Genomic DNA, 21252 nt, shown 5'->3' on the forward strand with positions numbered 1-21252 from the left:
TGCCTTATAAACTTCAAGAGACCAAACCGATATCACATTCAAGTTTATATACAAAAAACGTAATTAAAAAATACTCCATTAAGGGGTAGTTGCCCCAATGTTAATGTTAGGCCAGAAAAATATCATCAGAAGAGGTAAAGCAGTTATAAACACTCCATTCCTAATCATAAACCATGGCTGTATATATATGGTCACTTTTACTGCAATTAATTTGTTATGAAAAGTTCCGAGTCCATCGAATAACGCCTTTAAAATAGACAGGTATCCAGGTCAAGAACAACCACATGTTCTCAATTTATTCCACTTGCTCTCCTGAGTATTCCAGTTTTTATTTTTTCAAAATCCGCCACACGGTTCCAGAGATATAGGACTTTGTATATAGTGCTATTCTCTACAGGATTCCTTGGGGGAGTGTCGTGAGGGACCGCCCCCTCGGAGCAGACAATGAGAATTAGCACTAAAAAGGCCCAGATCTCTGGAACCGTATGACGGTTTTAGAAAAAACAAAAACAGGAATACTCAGGGGAACAACAGGAATAAAATATTAGCAATAATTATCCACTTTTGAACTGTGTGACAAATCCACTTTAAATAATTCTATAGCACACCAAAATCTTCCTAAACATTTGCACAATGCGAATGGAAGTGTAAGGAGATTAATAGTCCTCTGTCCACCTGCAGTTCTTTAACAGTTAAACCCCAAAATGGAGTGTGACAGGCCTATTTTTTGTGGGTTTTAAAAACAAAAAATAACAGATTTTAAATAGAAGTAAAGGGCCCAATTTTTTTTTTTAAGCATTTTGGCTATAGATGTTCTAATGGGAAAAATATTTTAGGGATAATATACCCCTGGGTCTGAGTGGTTTCATAAAAAAATATTCTAAACAAGCATTAAAAGAGGATAAGTGTATAGCGTTATTACACTAGCTCCAGAGCAGCAGCAAACTATAAAAAAATAAAAACTTTTTAAAATTGCTACATGTATATTTGAAGTCCCCTTTTTCCAGTATGGGCCAGACACCGCGTCATGCAATCAGCAGCACTTTATATATTGGATTATGGGGTTTATATTTTATTTCTCCTTGTATAATGAATACACATAATCCATGTAAAAAGCAAATTCTGATCCTTCCAACTTTTTGCGCAGAAGCTCAGCTATGAAATGCAAAATGTTTACTATAGAGATACATTCACATTGATAGAAAAAACTAAATACACAAAAGTAAAAAAAAATAAATCTAAAAATCCTTAAAAAGGTGCATCAAAGCTGTAAGGACCACTCCTACTTGGAGCTAGGAAAGGTGGGGGTGTCACATACTTTCATCTTGTTCACACTGGACATGACAATGACTTTTTATGGGCCAGTTGGTTGACCTCATCCAACATGATGAAACTGTATTAGATGACTCCCGAGCCGTCCAGTATCACAACTTAATAAGTGCTTTAAGGTATAATGATAAATCTTCAGAATACTGATGTGCAACTAGTTGGTTTTTTGAACAGCACCTTGTAAAAAATGGTTTGCGCCAAGACTTTTGCCTTTAAATCAGCACAAAACAGAGGAGAACCAAACCGGAAGACCACAGAATTCTTGGTGGAGATGGTCATTTTTGGGCCAAACCAATATTCAGAGGAGCAAGTTTTGGGTCAAAAGAGCAAGAGATTGGCCATTTATGCAGTTTGTGAGTAGAGGTGGGGCCCTTAACACTAGTCCTCAAGTATCTCCAAACAGAAGATCCTATGGAGAGCACCACCTAGCCTGTTAGAGGTCTTCGAAGGACTAGGGTTGAGGAACACTTGTCTTGATAATCTAAAGAGACCACCCAACTGCCTTGCCCTTCAGAACCCTACAGACCACGAATATTATACCGGTTTGGGACAAAATTTGCATTAAGTTAGGATTCCTCTGTTGAATACTGGTCCTACTTAGCACCTTTACATTAAAAAAAAGCACCAAATGGTCTATTTTGTAGGTCGAACCAGTTTTCCAGAAACAGTCAAGCGATTCATGAATGGGTTGACCAAACAAAACCATGTTTACCCAACCCTTTTACAAGGGACCAACTACACAGAAGGGAAAAGCTATTTGGTCATGAGTAGAGATGATGTTGACCTCTCACGATGGACAACTTCCAATAATGGAGACGTCCGACCACAAATTTTAAGTCATCTCTAGTCATAAGAACGTGACGTAATTCATAAGTTGATAACAATGGTTTCAATCGGTGGACGACCACCCAACTAGATGACCTTTTTTTGTATGGGTAGAAATCGGTGACAAAAAAAAAGTGAAGATTGTCTATTGTTTAAGACCTTAGATAGAATAATTATCACTTTTCCCCCCATTTCTGATGCAAGAATTGGTGGTGACACATGCATCTTTTGAGGAGATCGAGAAAGGTCTTCAATATTTAGGTTGAAGAATGTTGGGCATTGGGTCATCCTTTCTGCTCTAGTGCCAAAGACAGGGCACCATGGCCAACATAATTTAGTATTTCACAGCAACTATCCACCTTATGGTGAAAATGTTGGATTTTGAGGTCTCCTTTGAGGTTCCTCAGACTGGACACAAAGAGCTGCTCTTGGATGTCTCCTTGTAGAGGTTCCTCAGACTGGACACAAGGAGCTGCTCTTGGGAGGTCTCCTTGTAGAGGTTCCTCAGACTGGACACAAGGAGCTGCTCTTGGATGTCTCCTTGTAGAGGTTCCTCAGACTGGACACAAGGAGCTGCTCTTGGGAGGACTCCTTGTTGAGGTTCCTCAGACTGGACACAAAGAGCTGCTCTTGGATGTCTCCTTGTAGAGGTTTCTCACACTGGACACAAAGAGCTGCTCTTGGATGTCTCCTTGTAGAGGTTCTTCAGACTGGACACACAGAGCTGCTCTGGAAAACTGGCTAAAACCACAAAATAGTATTTTTTATCCTGTGCACAAAAAGGTACCAATAGACGGGAGTACAGCTGCTCAATACATTACTGATCAACGTAAGCACTTGGCCTACCGAAGACACAGAGCACCACATGATTAGATATAGGACTGAAAAATGGTCCTTTTAGTGGAATAGTCTCCGGACCGCAATTTCCGTGACTCGCTGCTCAATCTGCCCAATAGGGCACTATACAATAGTTCTGAATAGACGTACAAAATCGCCTAATAAGAACAAAAAGTGGAATTTCAGATTTCTGCTGTTTGATGGACCCTGGACGCTGCAGGAGTCAAAAATGCATCTTTTACTGTATATACAACAACTTTTTGCATAAAAAGAAAAAAATCATGTAACAATAATATAAGAACAAGTGTAGACGTGGTGTCGGACATGTACAGATCTATGAGCTGACGCTATATACAACAAGGACGGGTATCTCGAAACTGCGTAAAACTTTAAAATTTGTAGCAATGAGGGATTTAAAAAAAAAAAGTTTGAACACTTTGGTCCCTACACGTCCATCTAGCAAATAATAAAAAAAGAAATTCCTACAGATTAAAAAAAATCTGGCCGACATACAAGGATGTACAGGTTTCGTCATTTACAATTCTTACAGTCTTTAGTCACCACTTTTTCAGAAATGCTTCGAAATCAAACTCTAGGAGCCTTGAAGCTACATATGTCCGCCTCTTGGGAGACGTTCAGGTTCTGCACAAAAGTGGCAAGGGGTTCAGTCGAGGAACCTCTGGCAGGCTTTTTTCCACCGGCAGGCGGTGCACCACTGGTCCCGGTGTTCAATGCCATAGACCTTACGGCATTTCTTGGCTTCACCACGAACTTTCCTTTAAAGACATAAAATAACAAATTATATATAAGCACAGCCCTACAATAACAGTGGAAGATGAAAGTTTGTGAACCCTTCAAAATTTTCTATAGTTCACAACCATAATTTGAAGGTGAAACTAGAGTCTAGTGTTTTCAATCAGGTGCGTGAGTGGGTGACCTGTTTTATTTGAAGAGCAGGAATCTGGAAAAGTCAAGAGTATTCATGGCACGAACAAAGGAGACATCTCAGGACATCAGAAGAGAAGATGTCGATTGTCTTCAGGCTGGAAAAAACATCTCTAAAAAGGTTTGGACTCCATTAATCCACATTCAGACAAATTGTGTGGGAAATTACCCTCCCCAGAAGTGGACAACCCACAAAGATCATTCCCAATAGAAAGGCGTATAATAGTCTGCGAGATCACAAAGGAACCCAAGGAAACTTCTAAACAACTAAAGGCCTCTCTCACATTAGGTAATGTCAGCGTTCATGAGTTCACCATCAGGAGGACACTGATCAACAATGGTGTGCATGGCAGGACTGCAACGTCACAGTAGTGGTAGTTATGAGGGTTTGGGCTGTTTTTCTGCATCAGGACCAGGATGGCCACCATCACAGACGGACCAAAAAATTATGAATAGTCTCAAATTCTAATGGAAAATGTCCAGACGTCTGTCCATGAGCTAAATTTCAGGAGAACGTGGGTCATGGAACAAGACAACGACCCAAAGGCAAGTCGTTCTACAGAAGAAAGGTTAGAGAAGAGCAAGGGTAAAGTTCTGGAACGGCCGAGTCCCAGTCCTGACTAATCCAATGGAAGTGTTGTGGAAGGAGATGATGGAGGAAAACCACCAATATAACAGAGGAGAAGGGGTTTTATAGGGACAAATGGGCTAAAACTCCTCCATCCGATGTGCAGGAATAATCAGCAATTACCGGAGAAGTTTATCTGCAGTTATCACTGCACAGGAGGTCACACCGGACACCGAGGGTTCACATACTTCTGCCACTCACAGACATGTGATACTGGAGCATTTTCCTCATTAAAAAAAATTAGAACGTTTATTTGCGACTCATTTGTTTCATTTGCTTCTTTATCTACTTTTACGACACGGGTAAAATTGGAAGTAGTTTTAGGTCAAATTTATGAAGAAATAAGGAAAATTCTGAGGGATTCACATGAGTGAGCACCGGGAACATCAGCGCTGCAGGAATAGAGTATGACTGGTGGGGAAATGAAGAGCATTCGTCATTTTGTGCCAGAAGAGTCCTTTATATTTAAAGCAGATCTGCCATCAAAATGCATAGATTACTACAAAGATCTTGTAGACCTAATGAGACGGGTGTACTTACTGTGGGGAAAAAAGGAATATGAAAATCATAAGACCAGTTATAGAGAGAAAATTTAAGTGTCCAAGTGAATTCAGTCTCCATTCGCAAACCCAGCCTGAGATACAGCTGCAGCTTGTACTGAGCAGTGGGATCTCAGCAGCAGCAGGGAGGGGGGACACTGAGGTGTCATCAATCAGGCTCGATTCTTGGTTGGCAGGGATTCAGCAGCAGCAGGGAGGGGGGACACTGAGGTGTCATCAATCAGGCTCGGTTGGCAGGGATCTCAGCAGGGAGGAGGGACACTGAGGTGTCAATCAGGCTCGGTTGGCAGGGATTCAGCAGCAGCAGGGAGGAGGGACACTGATGCGGCATTATTTTAGATGGTGGAAATTTAGCAGCAACAGCAAATAGGTCACCGAGGAGCTGATAATCGGACTTGTTAAGTGGAGACGCAGCTGCAGAAGAGAGGAGGGACACTGAGGAGCCTTTAATCAGGGTAAGGTGGACCAGACAGAGAATGACATAAAAGTTTAAAAAGAGCCTTATACAGCCACTGTGTCAAGGATTTTCAGAGTGAATTCACCAGAATCAAATTATCAAGCAAATTTCAGACCTTCTGTAGTTTGTAGTGTAACATCTGGTGTCAGAATTCTGAAGTTTTTGTTTTTTTCTAAATTAATGCTGACCTCTAGTGGTCACACAGGAAATGACGCTGCACAAGCACCTCAATTTACAGCCTGCTGCAAAAGTTAAACATTTTACCCTATCACTCATGGGCACAAAAAAAAAAAAAATTGTTTTCCCCAAAATTGTTAGGAGCAGATTTTATTAAAAAAAATTTTTTGATTAGAGAGATTTCTTAGTCTGTGGAGAAACGTACCTGCTGCCATTAGACGCTCGGGGTGGCGAGGCCACAATCAGATGGGACTTTATGGATGGAGTCTGTGGCTGCTGCTCACTGAAACTGAGCGACCGGCTCCTGATCTGGGAGGAGGAGGATGAAACGCGTTAAAATCCATCACATTACAACACACCTGACCGGTTATAACAGCCCCCATGGCTTCAGATGTCTCGCAGCTGAGGGTTTGTTACAGTTGCATACAGTCTAGTGACTCCTCTGTTATAATGTTACATGCGGCAGTCGGGGCTGTTTTATCTCAGAATGGAGTATAGAACGGCAAAAAAAAATAAATAAAAGTGACAGCAAGAAGAGACGTAAGAAGAGCAGAGCGCCCATCGGACTTACTGGAGAGAGGGTTGGGAGCGTGGAGGGAGCCGCGGCCGCCCAGCTTATACTGGTGAAGATATGAGGGGAGACTGGGATCTGGATGGAAGGCAACGCCTGCGAAAAGGAAAATGCATACACAGCTTTAAACGGAAATCTTCTCCTTCAGAGCTGCCTTCATAATTCTGCTATAAAACACATAACACATTAGGTTTTGTGAAGAATAGCATCCACAATTATTACTGATCACAGGGGAATGTGCGAGTCCTACAGAGCCCATGGGGATAAGCGGCGCCTCCATAGCGTCTCACACATTGTCATAATGGACAGTCACAAGACAAAGAGCCGCTTAGATGTCCTGTGACTGACGAAAAATGGCCGATGATTATTGGCCGCACGCAGCTGTAGAAGTTCTGCGCTCAGTTACCTGGTAAGCGTGATCGGCCTGGATGTGCCAGAAGGAGCCGGGAGCCGACTGACTGAGGGCACTGGGCAACGGAGACTCCACACTGGGCACCTCCAGAGCCGGGGTCACCAGCGGGGGCGCCACAGGCTGGATGAGAAGAGGCGCAGTAACCGTGCTGGGGCTCCGGGGGGTGCTCTCCGGCTCAGACTCCTCCTTCATCTGGACCTCTGTGTAGTAGAAATCCTCCTCTCTCTTACGCTGATCAGAATCCATCCCATCACTACAAAGTGAAGCCAGAGGTCAAAGGCCTGAACCCAAGTTACATCCTGTATTATACCCCAGAGCTGCACTCACTATTCTGCTGGAGCAGTCACTGTGTACATACATTACATTACTGATCCTGAGTTACATCCTGTATTATACCCCAGAGCTGCACTCACTATTCTGCTGGTGCAGTCACTGTGTACATACATTACATTACTGATCCCGAGTTACATCCTGTATTATACCCCAGAGCTGCACTCACTATTCTGCTGGAGCAGTCACTGTGTACATACATTACATTACTGATCCTGAGTTACATCCTGTATTATACCCCAGAGCTGCACTCACTATTCTGCTGGTGCAGTCACTGTGTACATACATTACATTACTGATCCTGAGTTACATCCTGTATTATATCCCAGACCTGCACTCACTATTCTGCTGGTGCAGTCACTGTGTACATACATTACATTACTGATCCTGAGTTACATCCTGTATTATACTCCAGAGCTGTACTCACTATTCTGCTAGTGCAGTCACTGTGTACATACATTACATTACTGATCCTGAGTTACATCCTGTATTATATCCCAGACCTGCACTCACTATTCTGCTGGTGCAGTCACTGTGTACATACATTACATTACTGATCCTGAGTTACATCCTGTATTATACTCCAGAGCTGCACTCACTATTCTGCTGGTGCAGTCACTGTGTACATACATTACATTACTGATCCTGAGTTACCTCCTGTATTATACCCCAGAGCTGCACTCACTATTCTGCTGGTGCAGTCACTGTGTACATACATTACATTACTGATCCTGAGTTACATCCTGTATTATACTCCAGAGCTGCACTCACTATTCTGCTGGTGCAGTCACTGTGTACATACATTACATTACTGATCCTGAGTTACATCCTGTATTATATCCCAGACCTGCACTCACTATTCTGCTGGTGCAGTCACTCTGTACATACATTACATTACTGATCCTGAGTTACATCCTGTATTATACCCCAGAGCTGCACTCACTATTCTGCTGGTGCAGTCGCTGTGTACATGCATTACATTACTGATCCTGAGCTACATCCTGTATTATACTCCAGAGCTGTACTCACTAGTCTGCTGGTGCAGTCACTGTGTACATACATTACTGATCCTGTATTATACTCCAGAGCTGCACTCACTATTCTGCTGGTGCAGTCACTGTGTACATACATTACTGATCCTGAGTTACATCCTGTATTATACTCCAGAGCTGCACTCACTATTCTGCTGGTGCAGTCACTGTGTACATACATTACTGGTCTGGGTAATTAGTGTTTTCTTCTTATCTGTTGTAAAGATGACTTGAATACATATCATAGAACAAGCAGGAAATACTGAAGAATGCTGTATTGTGATTGCAGCTCTGAAGCATAATAAAGGTTGGAATGAATTTACAATATTTTACAGTGGATTGAACAGAGACCCGGGATGACCTATAACTGCAGAAGTAGTAATTACATGTGATAGTTCGGAGTTTCCATACTATCGGAGCGGCGCTCTACATGGCGGTAATCTTGGGGAGGAGAAGATTGCCACTTACCCCAGATGTTGGGTCTTCACGTGGCGCTTTATGCCCACGATGGAGCGCAGCAGTTTTCCACAGTTCGGCCACAGACACTTGTACATCACCTTCACCGAGTTCTGGAAGAAACGAGAGAAGTCAATGGAGAAGACAAAAGGAATGAAAACCCAAGTGCCGTGGTCGGCTCCTCGGGGGCGTTACCTTCCGCTTCCTGGGGGCCGGCTCGTCCAGGAGGAAGGGGTCAGGGTCCGTCTCAAATCCTTCATCCACATGGGAAGCACTGAACACCTCGCTCGTGTACTTGGGGCTGGCCTCGGTGTGCGGAGGGGACGGGGTGGAGGCGCCACACTCCACGCTCCAGTGCCCGCTGGTGGTGCTGCTGCCACTGTCCGACACGTCTCCGCTTTCCTTCCATAGGTCGCAGGTGACTTGAGGAGCTGAGAGCAAAAAATAAAGGATGAGAATAAAGGAAAGGAATACAAGATCTGCTTGCTGTCAGTGAACGGAATCTAAAACTATCACTTCTCACAGCTGAAGGTTTGCTACAATGGCATCCAGTCTCATCATAGCTCTCACTCCTGCCAGGCTTATTTGTTACAATGTATCAGTGCAGGTAATGGATGGAAATCACGCACAGCAAGCAGAGATCTCGAGAAGACCCCAATCTCTCACCTGGGATGATGTCGCTGCAGGGTGGGCTCTGGACGATGGGGCTGCAGGACAGGCTGGTGAGGACCATCGCCGCCATCATTTCATCCATGTCCACCGCGTCCGAGCGCCTGGAAGAGAAAGAGATCAGTCAACATCTCTGCAGGTTGTCAGTGAATGAAATACGGCTCAAGGCTTGTAGGAGAACAACAGTCCGGGCCGGAGACAATGCGTCAGTCTGGATACAAGACGAAGGTCTAGACTGGCACACTGTAACAAACCCTCAGCTGTCGCAAGCACTTTTTTTTTTTTTTTTATTTAGGATATAAACCAAAAATTTACCAATTTATTGCTGAAAAATGGTAAAAATTGTGAAGAGTAAAAAAATATAAGAAGCAGCAATAGTCAGCGAGCAACGAGCAACCGGAGGCGCCACTCACCTCTTAGGAACGTCAATGCTGCGAGACACCATCCTCTGAGCGGCGCTGGACGAGGGGCTGCAGGACACGGCCTGCTCCATGGGGACACTCATGGTTCTCGGAGCCTCCGCGAGACGCACGTCTTCTGTCTTTCTGCACAAATGCAGCCCGAGATCAAAAGCAAAAATCTTCACCTCATCGTCCACGTGGTTGTGTTGTTCTACCAAACCGGCACATTCCTGACCGTTGTGTGTGATGTACACCTGCCAAATACACGGGACGTCAGCACCACATGGCGTATACTATATACTGTGCAGCAGCACGCTGGTATTACTCATCCTGTGTTATACCCCAGAGCTGCACTCACTATTCTGCTGGTGCAGCCACTGTGTACATACATTACTGATCCTGAGTTACCTCCTGTATTATACCCCAGAGCTGCACTCACTATTCTGCTGGTGCAGTCACTGTGTACATACTTTACATTACTGATCCTGAGTTAACTCCTGCATTATACTCCAGAGCTGCGCTCACTATTCTGCTGGTACAGTCACTGTGTACATACATTACATTACTGATCCTGAGTTAACTCCTGCATTATACTCCAGAGCTGCGCTCACTATTCTGCTGGTGCAGTCACTGTGTACATACATTACATTACTGATCCTGAGTTACATCCTGTATTATACTCCAGAGCTGCGCTCACTATTCTGCTGGTGCAGTCACTGTGTACATACATTACATTACTGATCCTGAGTTACATCCTGTATTATACTCCAGAGCTGCACTCACTATTCTGCTGGTGCAGTCACTGTGTACATACATACATTACTGATCCTGAGTTACATCCTGTATTATACCCCAGAGCTGCACTCACTATTCTGCTGGTGCAGTCATTGTGTACATACATTACTGATCCTGAGTTACATCCTGTATTATACCCCAGAGCTGCCCTCACTATTCTGCTGGTGCAGTCACTGTGTACATACATTACATTACTGATCCTGAGTTACCTCCTGTATTATACCCCAGAGCTGCACTCACTATTCTGCTGGTGCAGTCACTGTGTACATACATTACATTACTGATCCTGAGTTACACCCTGTATTATACTCCAGAGCTGCACTCACTATTCTGCTGGTGCAGTCACAGTGTACATACATTACTGATCCTGAGTTACATCCTGTATAATACTCCAGAGCTGCACTCACTATTCTGCTGGTGCAGTCACTGTGTACATACATAACAATACTGATCCTGAGTTACATCCTGTATTATACTCCAGAGCTGCACTCGCTATTCTGCTGGTGCAGTCACAGTGTACATACATTACATTACTGATCCTGAGTTACCTCCTGTATTATACTCCAGAGCTGCACTCACTATTCTGCTGGTGCAGTCACTGTGTACATACATTACATTACTGATCCTGAGTTACGTCCTGTATTATATCCCAGAACTGCACTCACTATTCTGCTGGTGCAGTCACTGTGTACATACATTACTGATCCTGAGTTACATCCTGTATTATACCCCAGAGCTGCACTCACTATTCTGCTGGTGCAGTCACTGTGTACATACATTACATTACTGATCCTGAGTTATATCCTGTATTATACTCCAGAGCTGCACTGACTATTCTGCTGGTGCAGTCACTGTGTACATACATTACATTACTGATCCTGAGTTACATCCTGTATTATATCCCAGAGCTGCACTCACTATTCTGCTGGTGCAGTCACTGTGTACATACATTACTGATCCTGAGTTACATCCTGTATTATACCCCAGAGCTGCACTCACTATTCTGCTGGTGCAGTCACTGTGTACATACATTACATTACTGATCCTGAGTTACACCCTGTATTATACTCCAGAGTTGCACTCGCTATTCTGCTGGTGCAGTCACTGTGTACATACATTACATTACTGATCCTGAGTTACATCCTGTATTATACCCCAGAGCTGCACTCACTATTCTGCTGGTGCAGTCACAGTGTACATACATTACATTACTGATCCTGAGTTACATCCTGTATTATATCCCAGAGCTGCACTCACTATTCTGCTGGTGCAGTCACTGTGTACATACATTACTGATCCCGAGTTACATCCTGTATTATACTCCAGAGCTGCACTCACTATTCTGCTGGTGCAGTCACTGTGTACATACATTACTGATCCTGAGTTACATCCTGTATTATACTCCAGAGCTGCACTCACTATTCTGCTGGTGCAGTCACTGTGTACATACATTACATTACTGATCCTGAGTTACACCCTGTATTATACTCCAGAGTTGCACTCGCTATTCTGCTGGTGCAGTCACTGTGTACATACATTACATTACTGATCCTGAGTTACATCCTGTATTATACTCCAGAGCTGCACTCGCTATTCTGCTGGTGCAGTCACTGTGTACATACATTACATTACTGATCCTGAGTTACATCCTGTATTATACCCCAGAGCTGCACTCACTATTCTGCTGGTGCAGTCACTGTGTACATACATTACTGATCCTGAGTTACCTCCTGTATTATACTCCAGAGCTGCACTCACTATTCTGCTGGTGCAGTCACTGTGTACATACATTACATTACTGATCCTGAGTTACATCCTGTATTATACTCCAGAGCTGCACTCACTATTCTGCTGGTGCAGTCACTGTGTACATACATTACATTACTGATCCTGAGTTACCTCCTGTATTATACCCCAGAGCTGCACTCACTATTCTGCTGGTGCAGTCACTGTGTACATACATTACATTACTGATCCTGAGTTACATCCTGTATTATACTCCAGAGCTGCACTCACTATTCTGCTGGTGCAGTCACTGTGTACATACATACATTACTGATCCTGAGTTACATCCTGTATTATACCTCAGAGCTGCACTCACTATTCTGCTGGTGCAGTCATTGTGTACATACAGGATGTAACTCAGGATCAGTAATGTAATGTATGTACACAATGACTGCACCAGCAGAATAGTGAGGGCAGCTCTGGGGTATAATACAGGATGTAACTCAGGATCAGTAATGTAATGTATTATACCCCAGAGCTGCCCTCACTATTCTGCTGGTGCAGTCACTGTGTACATACATTACTGATCCCGAGTTACATCCTGTATTATACTCCAGAGCTGCACTCACTATTCTGCTGGTGCAGTCACTGTGTACATACATTACTGATCCTGAGTTACATCCTGTATTATACTCCAGAGCTGCACTCACTATTCTGCTGGTGCAGTCACTGTGTACATACATTACATTACTGATCCTGAGTTACACCCTGTATTATACTCCAGAGTTGCACTCGCTATTCTGCTGGTGCAGTCACTGTGTACATACATTACATTACTGATCCTGAGTTACATCCTGTATTATACTCCAGAGCTGCACTCGCTATTCTGCTGGTGCAGTCACTGTGTACATACATTACATTACTGATCCTGAGTTACATCCTGTATTATACCCCAGAGCTGCACTCACTATTCTGCTGGTGCAGTCACTGTGTACATACATTACTGATCCTGAGTTACCTCCTGTATTATACTCCAGAGCTGCACTCACTATTCTGCTGGTGCAGTCACTGTGTACATACATTACATTACTGATCCTGAGTTACATCCTGTATTATACTCCAGAGCTGCACTCACTATTCTGCTGGTGCAGTCACTGTGTACATACATTACATTACTGATCCTGAGTTACCTCCTGTATTATACCCCAGAGCTGCACTCACTATTCTGCTGGTGCAGTCACTGTGTACATACATTACATTACTGATCCTGAGTTACATCCTGTATTATACTCCAGAGCTGCACTCACTATTCTGCTGGTGCAGTCACTGTGTACATACATACATTACTGATCCTGAGTTACATCCTGTATTATACCTCAGAGCTGCACTCACTATTCTGCTGGTGCAGTCATTGTGTACATACAGGATGTAACTCAGGATCAGTAATGTAATGTATGTACACAATGACTGCACCAGCAGAATAGTGAGGGCAGCTCTGGGGTATAATACAGGATGTAACTCAGGATCAGTAATGTAATGTATTATACCCCAGAGCTGCCCTCACTATTCTGCTGGTGCAGTCACTGTGTACATACATTACATTACTGATCCTGAGTTACCTCCTGTATTATACCCCAGAGCTGCACTCACTATTCTGCTGGTGCAGTCACTGTGTACATACATTACATTACTGATCCTGAGTTACACCCTGTATTATACTCCAGAGCTGCACTCACTATTCTGCTGGTGCAGTCACAGTGTACATACATTACATTACTGATCCTGAGTTACATCCTGTATTATATCCCAGAGCTGCACTCACTATTCTGCTGGTGCAGTCACTGTGTACATACATTACTGATCCCGAGTTACATCCTGTATTATACTCCAGAGCTGCACTCACTATTCTGCTGGTGCAGTCACTGTGTACATACATTACTGATCCTGAGTTACATCCTGTATTATACTCCAGAGCTGCACTCACTATTCTGCTGGTGCAGTCACTGTGTACATACATTACTGATCCTGAGTTACATCCTGTATAATACTCCAGAGCTGCACTCACTATTCTGCTGGTGCAGTCACTGTGTACATACATTACATTACTGATCCTGAGTTACCTCCTTTATTATACTCCAGAGCTGCACTCACTATTCTGCTGGTGCAGTCACTGTGTACATACATTACTGATCCTGAGTTACGTCCTGTATTATATCCCAGAGCTGCACTCACTATTCTGCTGGTGCAGTCACTGTGTACATACATTACATTACTGATCCTGAGTTACATCCTGTATTATACCCCAGAACTGCACTCACTATTCTGCTGGTGCAGTCACTGTGTACATACATTACTGATCCTGAGTTACATCCTGTATTATACTCCAGAGCTGCACTGACTATTCTGCTGGTGCAGTCACTGTGTACATACATTACATTACTGATCCTGAGTTACATCCTGTATTATATCCCAGAGCTGCACTCACTATTCTGCTGGTGCAGTCACTGTGTACATACATTACTGATCCCGAGTTACATCCTGTATTATACTCCAGAGCTGCACTCGCTATTCTGCTGGTGCAGTCACTGTGTACATACATTACATTACTGATCCTGAGTTACATCCTGTATTATACTCCAGAGCTGCACTCGCTATTCTGCTGGTGCAGTCACTGTGTACATACATTACATTACTGATCCTGAGTTACACCCTGTATTATACTCCAGAGTTGCACTCGCTATTCTGCTGGTGCAGTCACTGTGTACATACATTACATTACTGATCCTGAGTTACCTCCTGTATTATACTCCAGAGCTGCACTCAATATTCTGCTGGTGCAGTCACAGTGTACATACATTACATTACTGATCCTGAGTTACATTCTGTATTATACTCCAGTGCTGCACTCACTATTCTGCTGGTGCAGTCACTGTGTACATACATTATAATACTGATCCTGAGTTACATCCTCTATTATACTCCAGAGCTGCACTCGCTATTCTGCTGGTGCAGTCACTGTGTACATACATTATATTACTGATCCTGAGTTACATCCTGTATTATACTCCAGAGCTGCACTCACTATTCTGCTGGTGCAGTCACAGTGTACATACATTACATTACTGATCCTGAGTTACATCCTGTATTATATCCCAGAGCTGCACTCACTATTCTGCTGGTGCAGTCACTGTGTACATACATTACTGATCCCGAGTTACATCCTGTATTATACTCCAGAGCTGCACTCACTATTCTGCTGGTGCAGTCACTGTGTACATACATTACTGATCCTGAGTTACATCCTGTATTATACTCCAGAGCTGCACTCACTATTCTGCTGGTGCAGTCACTGTGTACATACATTACATTACTGATCCTGAGTTACATCCTGTATTATACCCCAGAGCTGCCCTCACTATTCTGCTGGTGCAGTCACTGTGTACATACATTATATTACTGATCCTGAGTTACACCCTGTATTATATCCAGAGTTGCACTCGCTATTCTGCTGGTGCAGTCACTGTGTGCATACATTACATTACTGATCCTGAGTTACATCCTGTATTATACCCCAGAGCTGCACTCACTATTCTGCTGGTGCAGTCATTGTGTACATACATTACATTACTGATCCTGAGTTACATCCTGTATTATACCCCAGAGCTGCCCTCACTATTCTGCTGGTGCAGTCACTGTGTACATACATTACATTACTGATCCTGAGTTACCTCCTGTATTATACTCCAGAGCTGCACTCACTATTCTGCTGGTGCAGTCACTGTGTACATACATTACTGATCCTGAGTTACATCCTGTATTATACTCCAGAGCTGCACTCACTATTCTGCTGGTGCAGTCACTGTGTACATACATTACATTACTGATCCTGAGTTACCTCCTGTATTATACCCCAGAGCTGCACTCACTATTCTGCTGGTGCAGTCACTGTGTACATACATTACATTACTGATCCTGAGTTACATCCTGTATTATACTCCAGAGCTGCACTCACTATTCTGCTGGTGCAGTCACTGTGTACATACATTACATTACTGATCCTGAGTTACACCCTGTATTATACTCCAGAGCTGCACTCACTATTCTGCTGGTGCAGTCACAGTGTACATACATTACTGATCCTGAGTTACATCCTGTATAATACTCCAGAGCTGCACTCACTATTCTGCTGGTGCAGTCACTGTGTACATACATAACAATACTGATCCTGAGTTACATCCTGTATTATACTCCAGAGCTGCACTCGCTATTCTGCTGGTGCAGTCACAGTGTACATACATTACATTACTGATCCTGAGTTACCTCCTGTATTATACTCCAGAGCTGCACTCACTATTCTGCTGGTGCAGTCACAGTGTACATACATTACATTACTGATCCTGAGTTACCTCCTGTATTATACCCCAGAGCTGCCCTCACTATTCTGCTGGTGCAGTCACTGTGTACATACATTACTGATCCTGAGTTACCTCCTGTATTATACTCCAGAGCTGCACTCAATATTCTGCTGGTGCAGTCACAGTGTACATACATTACTGATCCTGAGTTACATCCTGTATAATACTCCAGAGCTGCACTCACTATTCTGCTGGTGCAGTCACTGTGTACATACATAACAATACTGATCCTGAGTTACATCCTGTATTATACTCCAGAGCTGCACTCGCTATTCTGCTGGTGCAGTCACAGTGTACATACATTACATTACTGATCCTGAGTTACCTCCTGTATTATACCCCAGAGCTGCCCTCACTATTCTGCTGGTGCAGTCACTGTGTACATACATTACATTACTGATCCTGAGTTACCTCCTGTATTATACTCCAGAGCTGCACTCAATATTCTGCTGGTGCAGTCACAGTGTACATACATTACATTACTGATCCTGAGTTACATTCTGTATTATACTCCAGTGCTGCACTCACTATTCTGCTGGTGCAGTCACTGTGTACATACATTATAATACTGATCCTGAGTTACATCCTCTATTATACTCCAGAGCTGCACTCGCTATTCTGCTGGTGCAGTCACTGTGTACATACATTACATTACTGATCCTGAGTTACATCCTGTATTATATCCCAGAGCTGCACTCACTATTCTGCTGGTGCAGTCACTGTGTACATACATTACTGATCCCGAGTTACATCCTGTATTATACTCCAGAGCTGCACTCACTATTCTGCTGGTGCAGTCACTGTGTACATACATTACATTACTGATCCTGAGTTACACCCTGTATTATACTCCAGAGTTGCACTCGCTATTCTGCTGGTGCAGTCACTGTGTACATACATTACATTACTGATCCTGAGTTACATCCTGTATTATACCCCAGAGCTGCACTCACTATTCTGCTGGTGCAGTCACTGTGTACATACATTACTGATCCTGAGTTACATCCTGTATTATATCCCAGAGCTGCACTCACTATTCTGCTGGTGCAGTCACTGTGTACATACATTACTGATCCCGAGTTACATCCTGTATTATACTCCAGAGCTGCACTCACTATTCTGCTGGTGCAGTCACAGTGTACATACATTACATTACTGATCCGGAGTTACATCCTGTATTATATCCCAGAGCTGCACTCACTATTCTGCTGGTGCAGTCTGTTGTGATTCGGTTATTTGGCTCCCCCAGTGGTCGCTTGTGGTACTGGTGTCTTGTGAGCTTTTCACCTGTTTCTATCAGGATGTGGGAGTTTCCTATTTAGCCTTGTTCCTCAGTCATTCCAATGCCGGCCATCAATGTAACCAGAGTCTTTCTGTTGCATGTACCTGCTCCCAGTCTGCTGACCAGCTAAGTTGGACATTTCTGTCCTTAGTCTATTTTTGTATGTTTTGTCCAGTTTGCAGTTATGTGATTCTCTGCAGCTGGAAGCTCTTGTGGGCTGAAATTGCCACTCCGGTGCCATGAGTTGGCACATGAGTTTAAGGTAATTTCAGGATGGTTTTTGATAGGGTTTTGTAGCTGACTGCGAAGTCCACTATTGTATCCTTCTGCTATCTAGTTAGTGGGCCTCGCTGTGCTAAATCTGTTTTCATACTACGTTTGTCTTTTCACCTTAACTCACCGTTATTATATGTGGGGGGCTACTATCTCCTGTGGGGAATTTTCCTCTGGAGGCAAGCCAGGACTGTGTTTCATCTATTAGGGGTAGTTAGTCCTCCGGCTGGTGCGAGACGTCTAGCGAAAACGTAGGCACGTTCCCTGGCTACTATTAGTTGTGTGTATAGGTTTAGCATCGCGGTCAGCTCTAGTTTCCATCACCCGAGAGCTTGTCCGTTTTTCTATGTTTCTGATGTTCCCCTGCCATTGGGAACCATAACAGTATGGCCGGCCTACATGTTTAATCTATGGGCTGAAGCAGGAGAGAAAAAGGAACTGTGTGGATTTTTTTTTTTTTTTTTCCTCTGAAGTTGCACTCCAGCTCTAATTGCAGTCTCCTGCTTTCCTCTCCTCTTAACCCCTGAATGGCTCAGATTTTATCTGTTGTAATATGGATCTCCAGAGTCTGGCTGCAAATTTGAATAATCTTGCTGCTAAAGTTCAGAATATACAAGATTTTGTTATACATGCTCCTCGGTCTGAACCTAAAATTCCTTTACCAGAGTTTTTCTCCGGAGATCGATCTTGTTTTCTGAATTTTAAATACAATTGTAAATTGTTTCTTTCTCTGAGATCTCACTCTGCTGGAGATCCTGCACAGCAGGTTAAAATAGTGATTTCATTATTGCGGGGTGACCCTCAAAATTGGGCATTTTCATTGGCGCCAGGGGATCCTGCGTTGCTCAATGTGGATGCGTTTTTTCTGGCCTTAGGGTTGCTTTATGAGGAACCTAATTTAGAGATTCAGGCTGAAAAGGCCTTGATAGCCCTCTCTCAGGGGCAAGATGAAGCCGAAATATATTGCCAAAAATTTCGAAAATGGTCTGTGCTTACTCAGTGGAATGAGTGCGCTCTGGCGGCAAATTTCAGAGAAGGTCTCTCTGATGCCGTAAAAGACGTCATGGTGGGGTTTCCTGCGCCTACGGGTCTGAATGAGTCCATGACAATGGCTATTCAGATTGATCGGCGTTTACGGGAACGCAAACCTGTGCACCATTTGGCGGTGTCTTCTGAGAGGGTACCACAGAGTATGCAATGTGATAGTTTTCTGTCCAGAAGCGAACGACAGAATTATAGGCGCAAAAATAAGTTGTGCTTCTATTGTGGGAATTCAACTCATGTTATATCAGCATGCTCTAAACGAACAAACAAAGTTGCTAAATCCTCTGCTATTGGCACTTTGCAGTCCAAGTTTATTTTGTCTGTAACTCTAATTTGTTCGTTATCTTCTATTGTCGCGGATGCGTATGTGGATTCTGGTGCCGCTTTGAGTCTAATGGATTGGTCCTTTGCCAGGCGCTGTGGGTTTGATCTAGAGCCTCTGGAAGTTCCTATACCTTTAAAGGGTATTGATTCTACACCATTGGCTAGTAATAAACCACAATACTGGACACAAGTGACTATGCGTATGACTCCAGACCATCAAGAGGTGATTAGCTTCCTGGTACTGTATAATCTACATGATGTGTTGGTGCTGGGATTGCCATGGTTGCAAACTCATAACCCAGTCCTTGACTGGAAAACAATGTCTGTACTAAGCTGGGGATGTCAGGGAAATCATGGGGGCGCACCTTTGGTTTCCATTGCTTCATCTATTCCCTCTGAGATCCCGGCTTTTTTGTCTGATTATTGTGATGTTTTTGAGGAGTCTACTCTTAATTCTTTTCCTCCTCACAGAGATTGCGATTGCGCCATAGATTTGATCCCTGGCAGTAAATTTCCTAAGGGTCGTCTATTCAATCTGTCTGTACCTGAACATGCTGCCATGCCAGAGTATATTAGGGAGTCCTTGGAAAAGGGACATATTCGTCCTTCTTCGTCTCCTCTTGGAGCGGGGTTCTTTTTCGTAGCTAAAAGCGATGGTTCTTTGAGACCTTGTATTGATTATAGACTCTTGAATAAGATCACAGTCAAGTATCAGTATCCTTTGCCATTGCTGACAGATTTATTTGCTCGCATTAAGGGGGCTAAGTGGTTCTCTAAGATTGATCTTCGTGGTGCGTATAATTTGGTGCGAATTAAGCAGGGGGATGAGTGGAAAACCGCATTTAATACGCCCGAGGGCCATTTTGAGTATTTGGTAATGCCTTTTGGTTTGTCAAATGCCCCTTCGGTCTTTCAGTCTTTTATGCACAATATTTTCCGTGAATATCTGGATAAATTCATGGTTGTGTATCTGGATGATGTTTTGATTTTTTCGGATGACTGGGAGTCTCATGTTCAACAGGTTAGGAAGGTTTTTCAGGTTTTGCGGACCAATTCTCTGTTTGTAAAGGGTGCAAAGTGTGTTTTTGGGGTTCAGAAGATTTCTTTTCTGGGGTACATTTTTTCCCCTTCTTCTATTGAGATGGATCCTGTTAAGGTTCGGGCAATTTGTGACTGGACGCAGCCGACTTCTCTTAAGAGCCTTCAGAAATTTTTGGGCTTTGCTAATTTTTATCGTCGATTCATAACTGGTTTTTCTAGCGTGGTCAAGCCTTTGACTCATTTGACTAAAAAAGGTGCTGATGTTGCCGATTGGTCTCCTGCTGCTCTGGAGGCCTTTCGAGAGCTTAAGCGCCGCTTTTCTTCTGCCCCTGTGTTGCGCCAGCCTGATGTTTCACTTCCTTTTCAGGTGGAAGTTGATGCTTCCGAGATTGGAGCGGGGGCGGTTTTGTCACAGAAAAGTTCAGATGGTTCAGTGATGAGACCTTGTGCGTTCTTTTCTCGAAAATTTTCGCCCGCCGAGCGAAATTATGATGTTGGCAATCGGGAGCTTTTGGCGATGAAATGGGCATTCGAGGAGTGGCGTCATTGGCTTGAGGGTGCTAGACATCAGGTGGTGGTCTTGACTGATCACAAGAATTTGATTTATCTTGAGTCGGCCAGACGTCTGAATCCTAGACAGGCGCGCTTGGTCGTTGTTTTTCTCTCGGTTTAATTTTGTGGTCTCGTATCTGCCAGGTTCTAAAAATGTGAAGGCTGATGCCCTT

The 21252-nt window shown here is 43.6% G+C and overlaps 1 protein-coding gene across 3 annotated transcripts in view; it reads right to left on the reverse strand.

Moving 5' to 3' along the window:
• Positions 1–793: 793 nt before the first annotated feature.
• Positions 794–21252, reverse strand: part of ZNF395 (zinc finger protein 395) — a 37395-nt gene continuing 16936 nt past the window's right edge. For 2 of the 3 annotated variants that reach the window (XM_077291747.1, XM_077291749.1), the window contains exons 3-10: positions 9641–9882; positions 9225–9331; positions 8754–8989; positions 8571–8671; positions 6736–6994; positions 6330–6425; positions 5964–6067; positions 2628–3767 (exon numbers count right to left, since the gene is read on the reverse strand). In XM_077291747.1, the coding sequence (XP_077147862.1) occupies positions 3656–3767; positions 5964–6067; positions 6330–6425; positions 6736–6994; positions 8571–8671; positions 8754–8989; positions 9225–9331; positions 9641–9882 (1257 nt within the window). In that variant the 3' untranslated portion in view covers positions 2628–3655. Of the gene's footprint in view, positions 3768–5963; positions 6068–6329; positions 6426–6735; positions 6995–8570; positions 8672–8753; positions 8990–9224; positions 9332–9640; positions 9883–21252 lie in introns of all 3 variants that reach the window. The other variant, XR_013222003.1, reaches the window with a different exon arrangement.

The sequence above is a fragment of the Ranitomeya variabilis genome, chromosome 2, assembly GCF_051348905.1.
Source record: "Ranitomeya variabilis isolate aRanVar5 chromosome 2, aRanVar5.hap1, whole genome shotgun sequence".
Taxonomy (NCBI): domain Eukaryota; kingdom Metazoa; phylum Chordata; class Amphibia; order Anura; family Dendrobatidae; genus Ranitomeya; species Ranitomeya variabilis.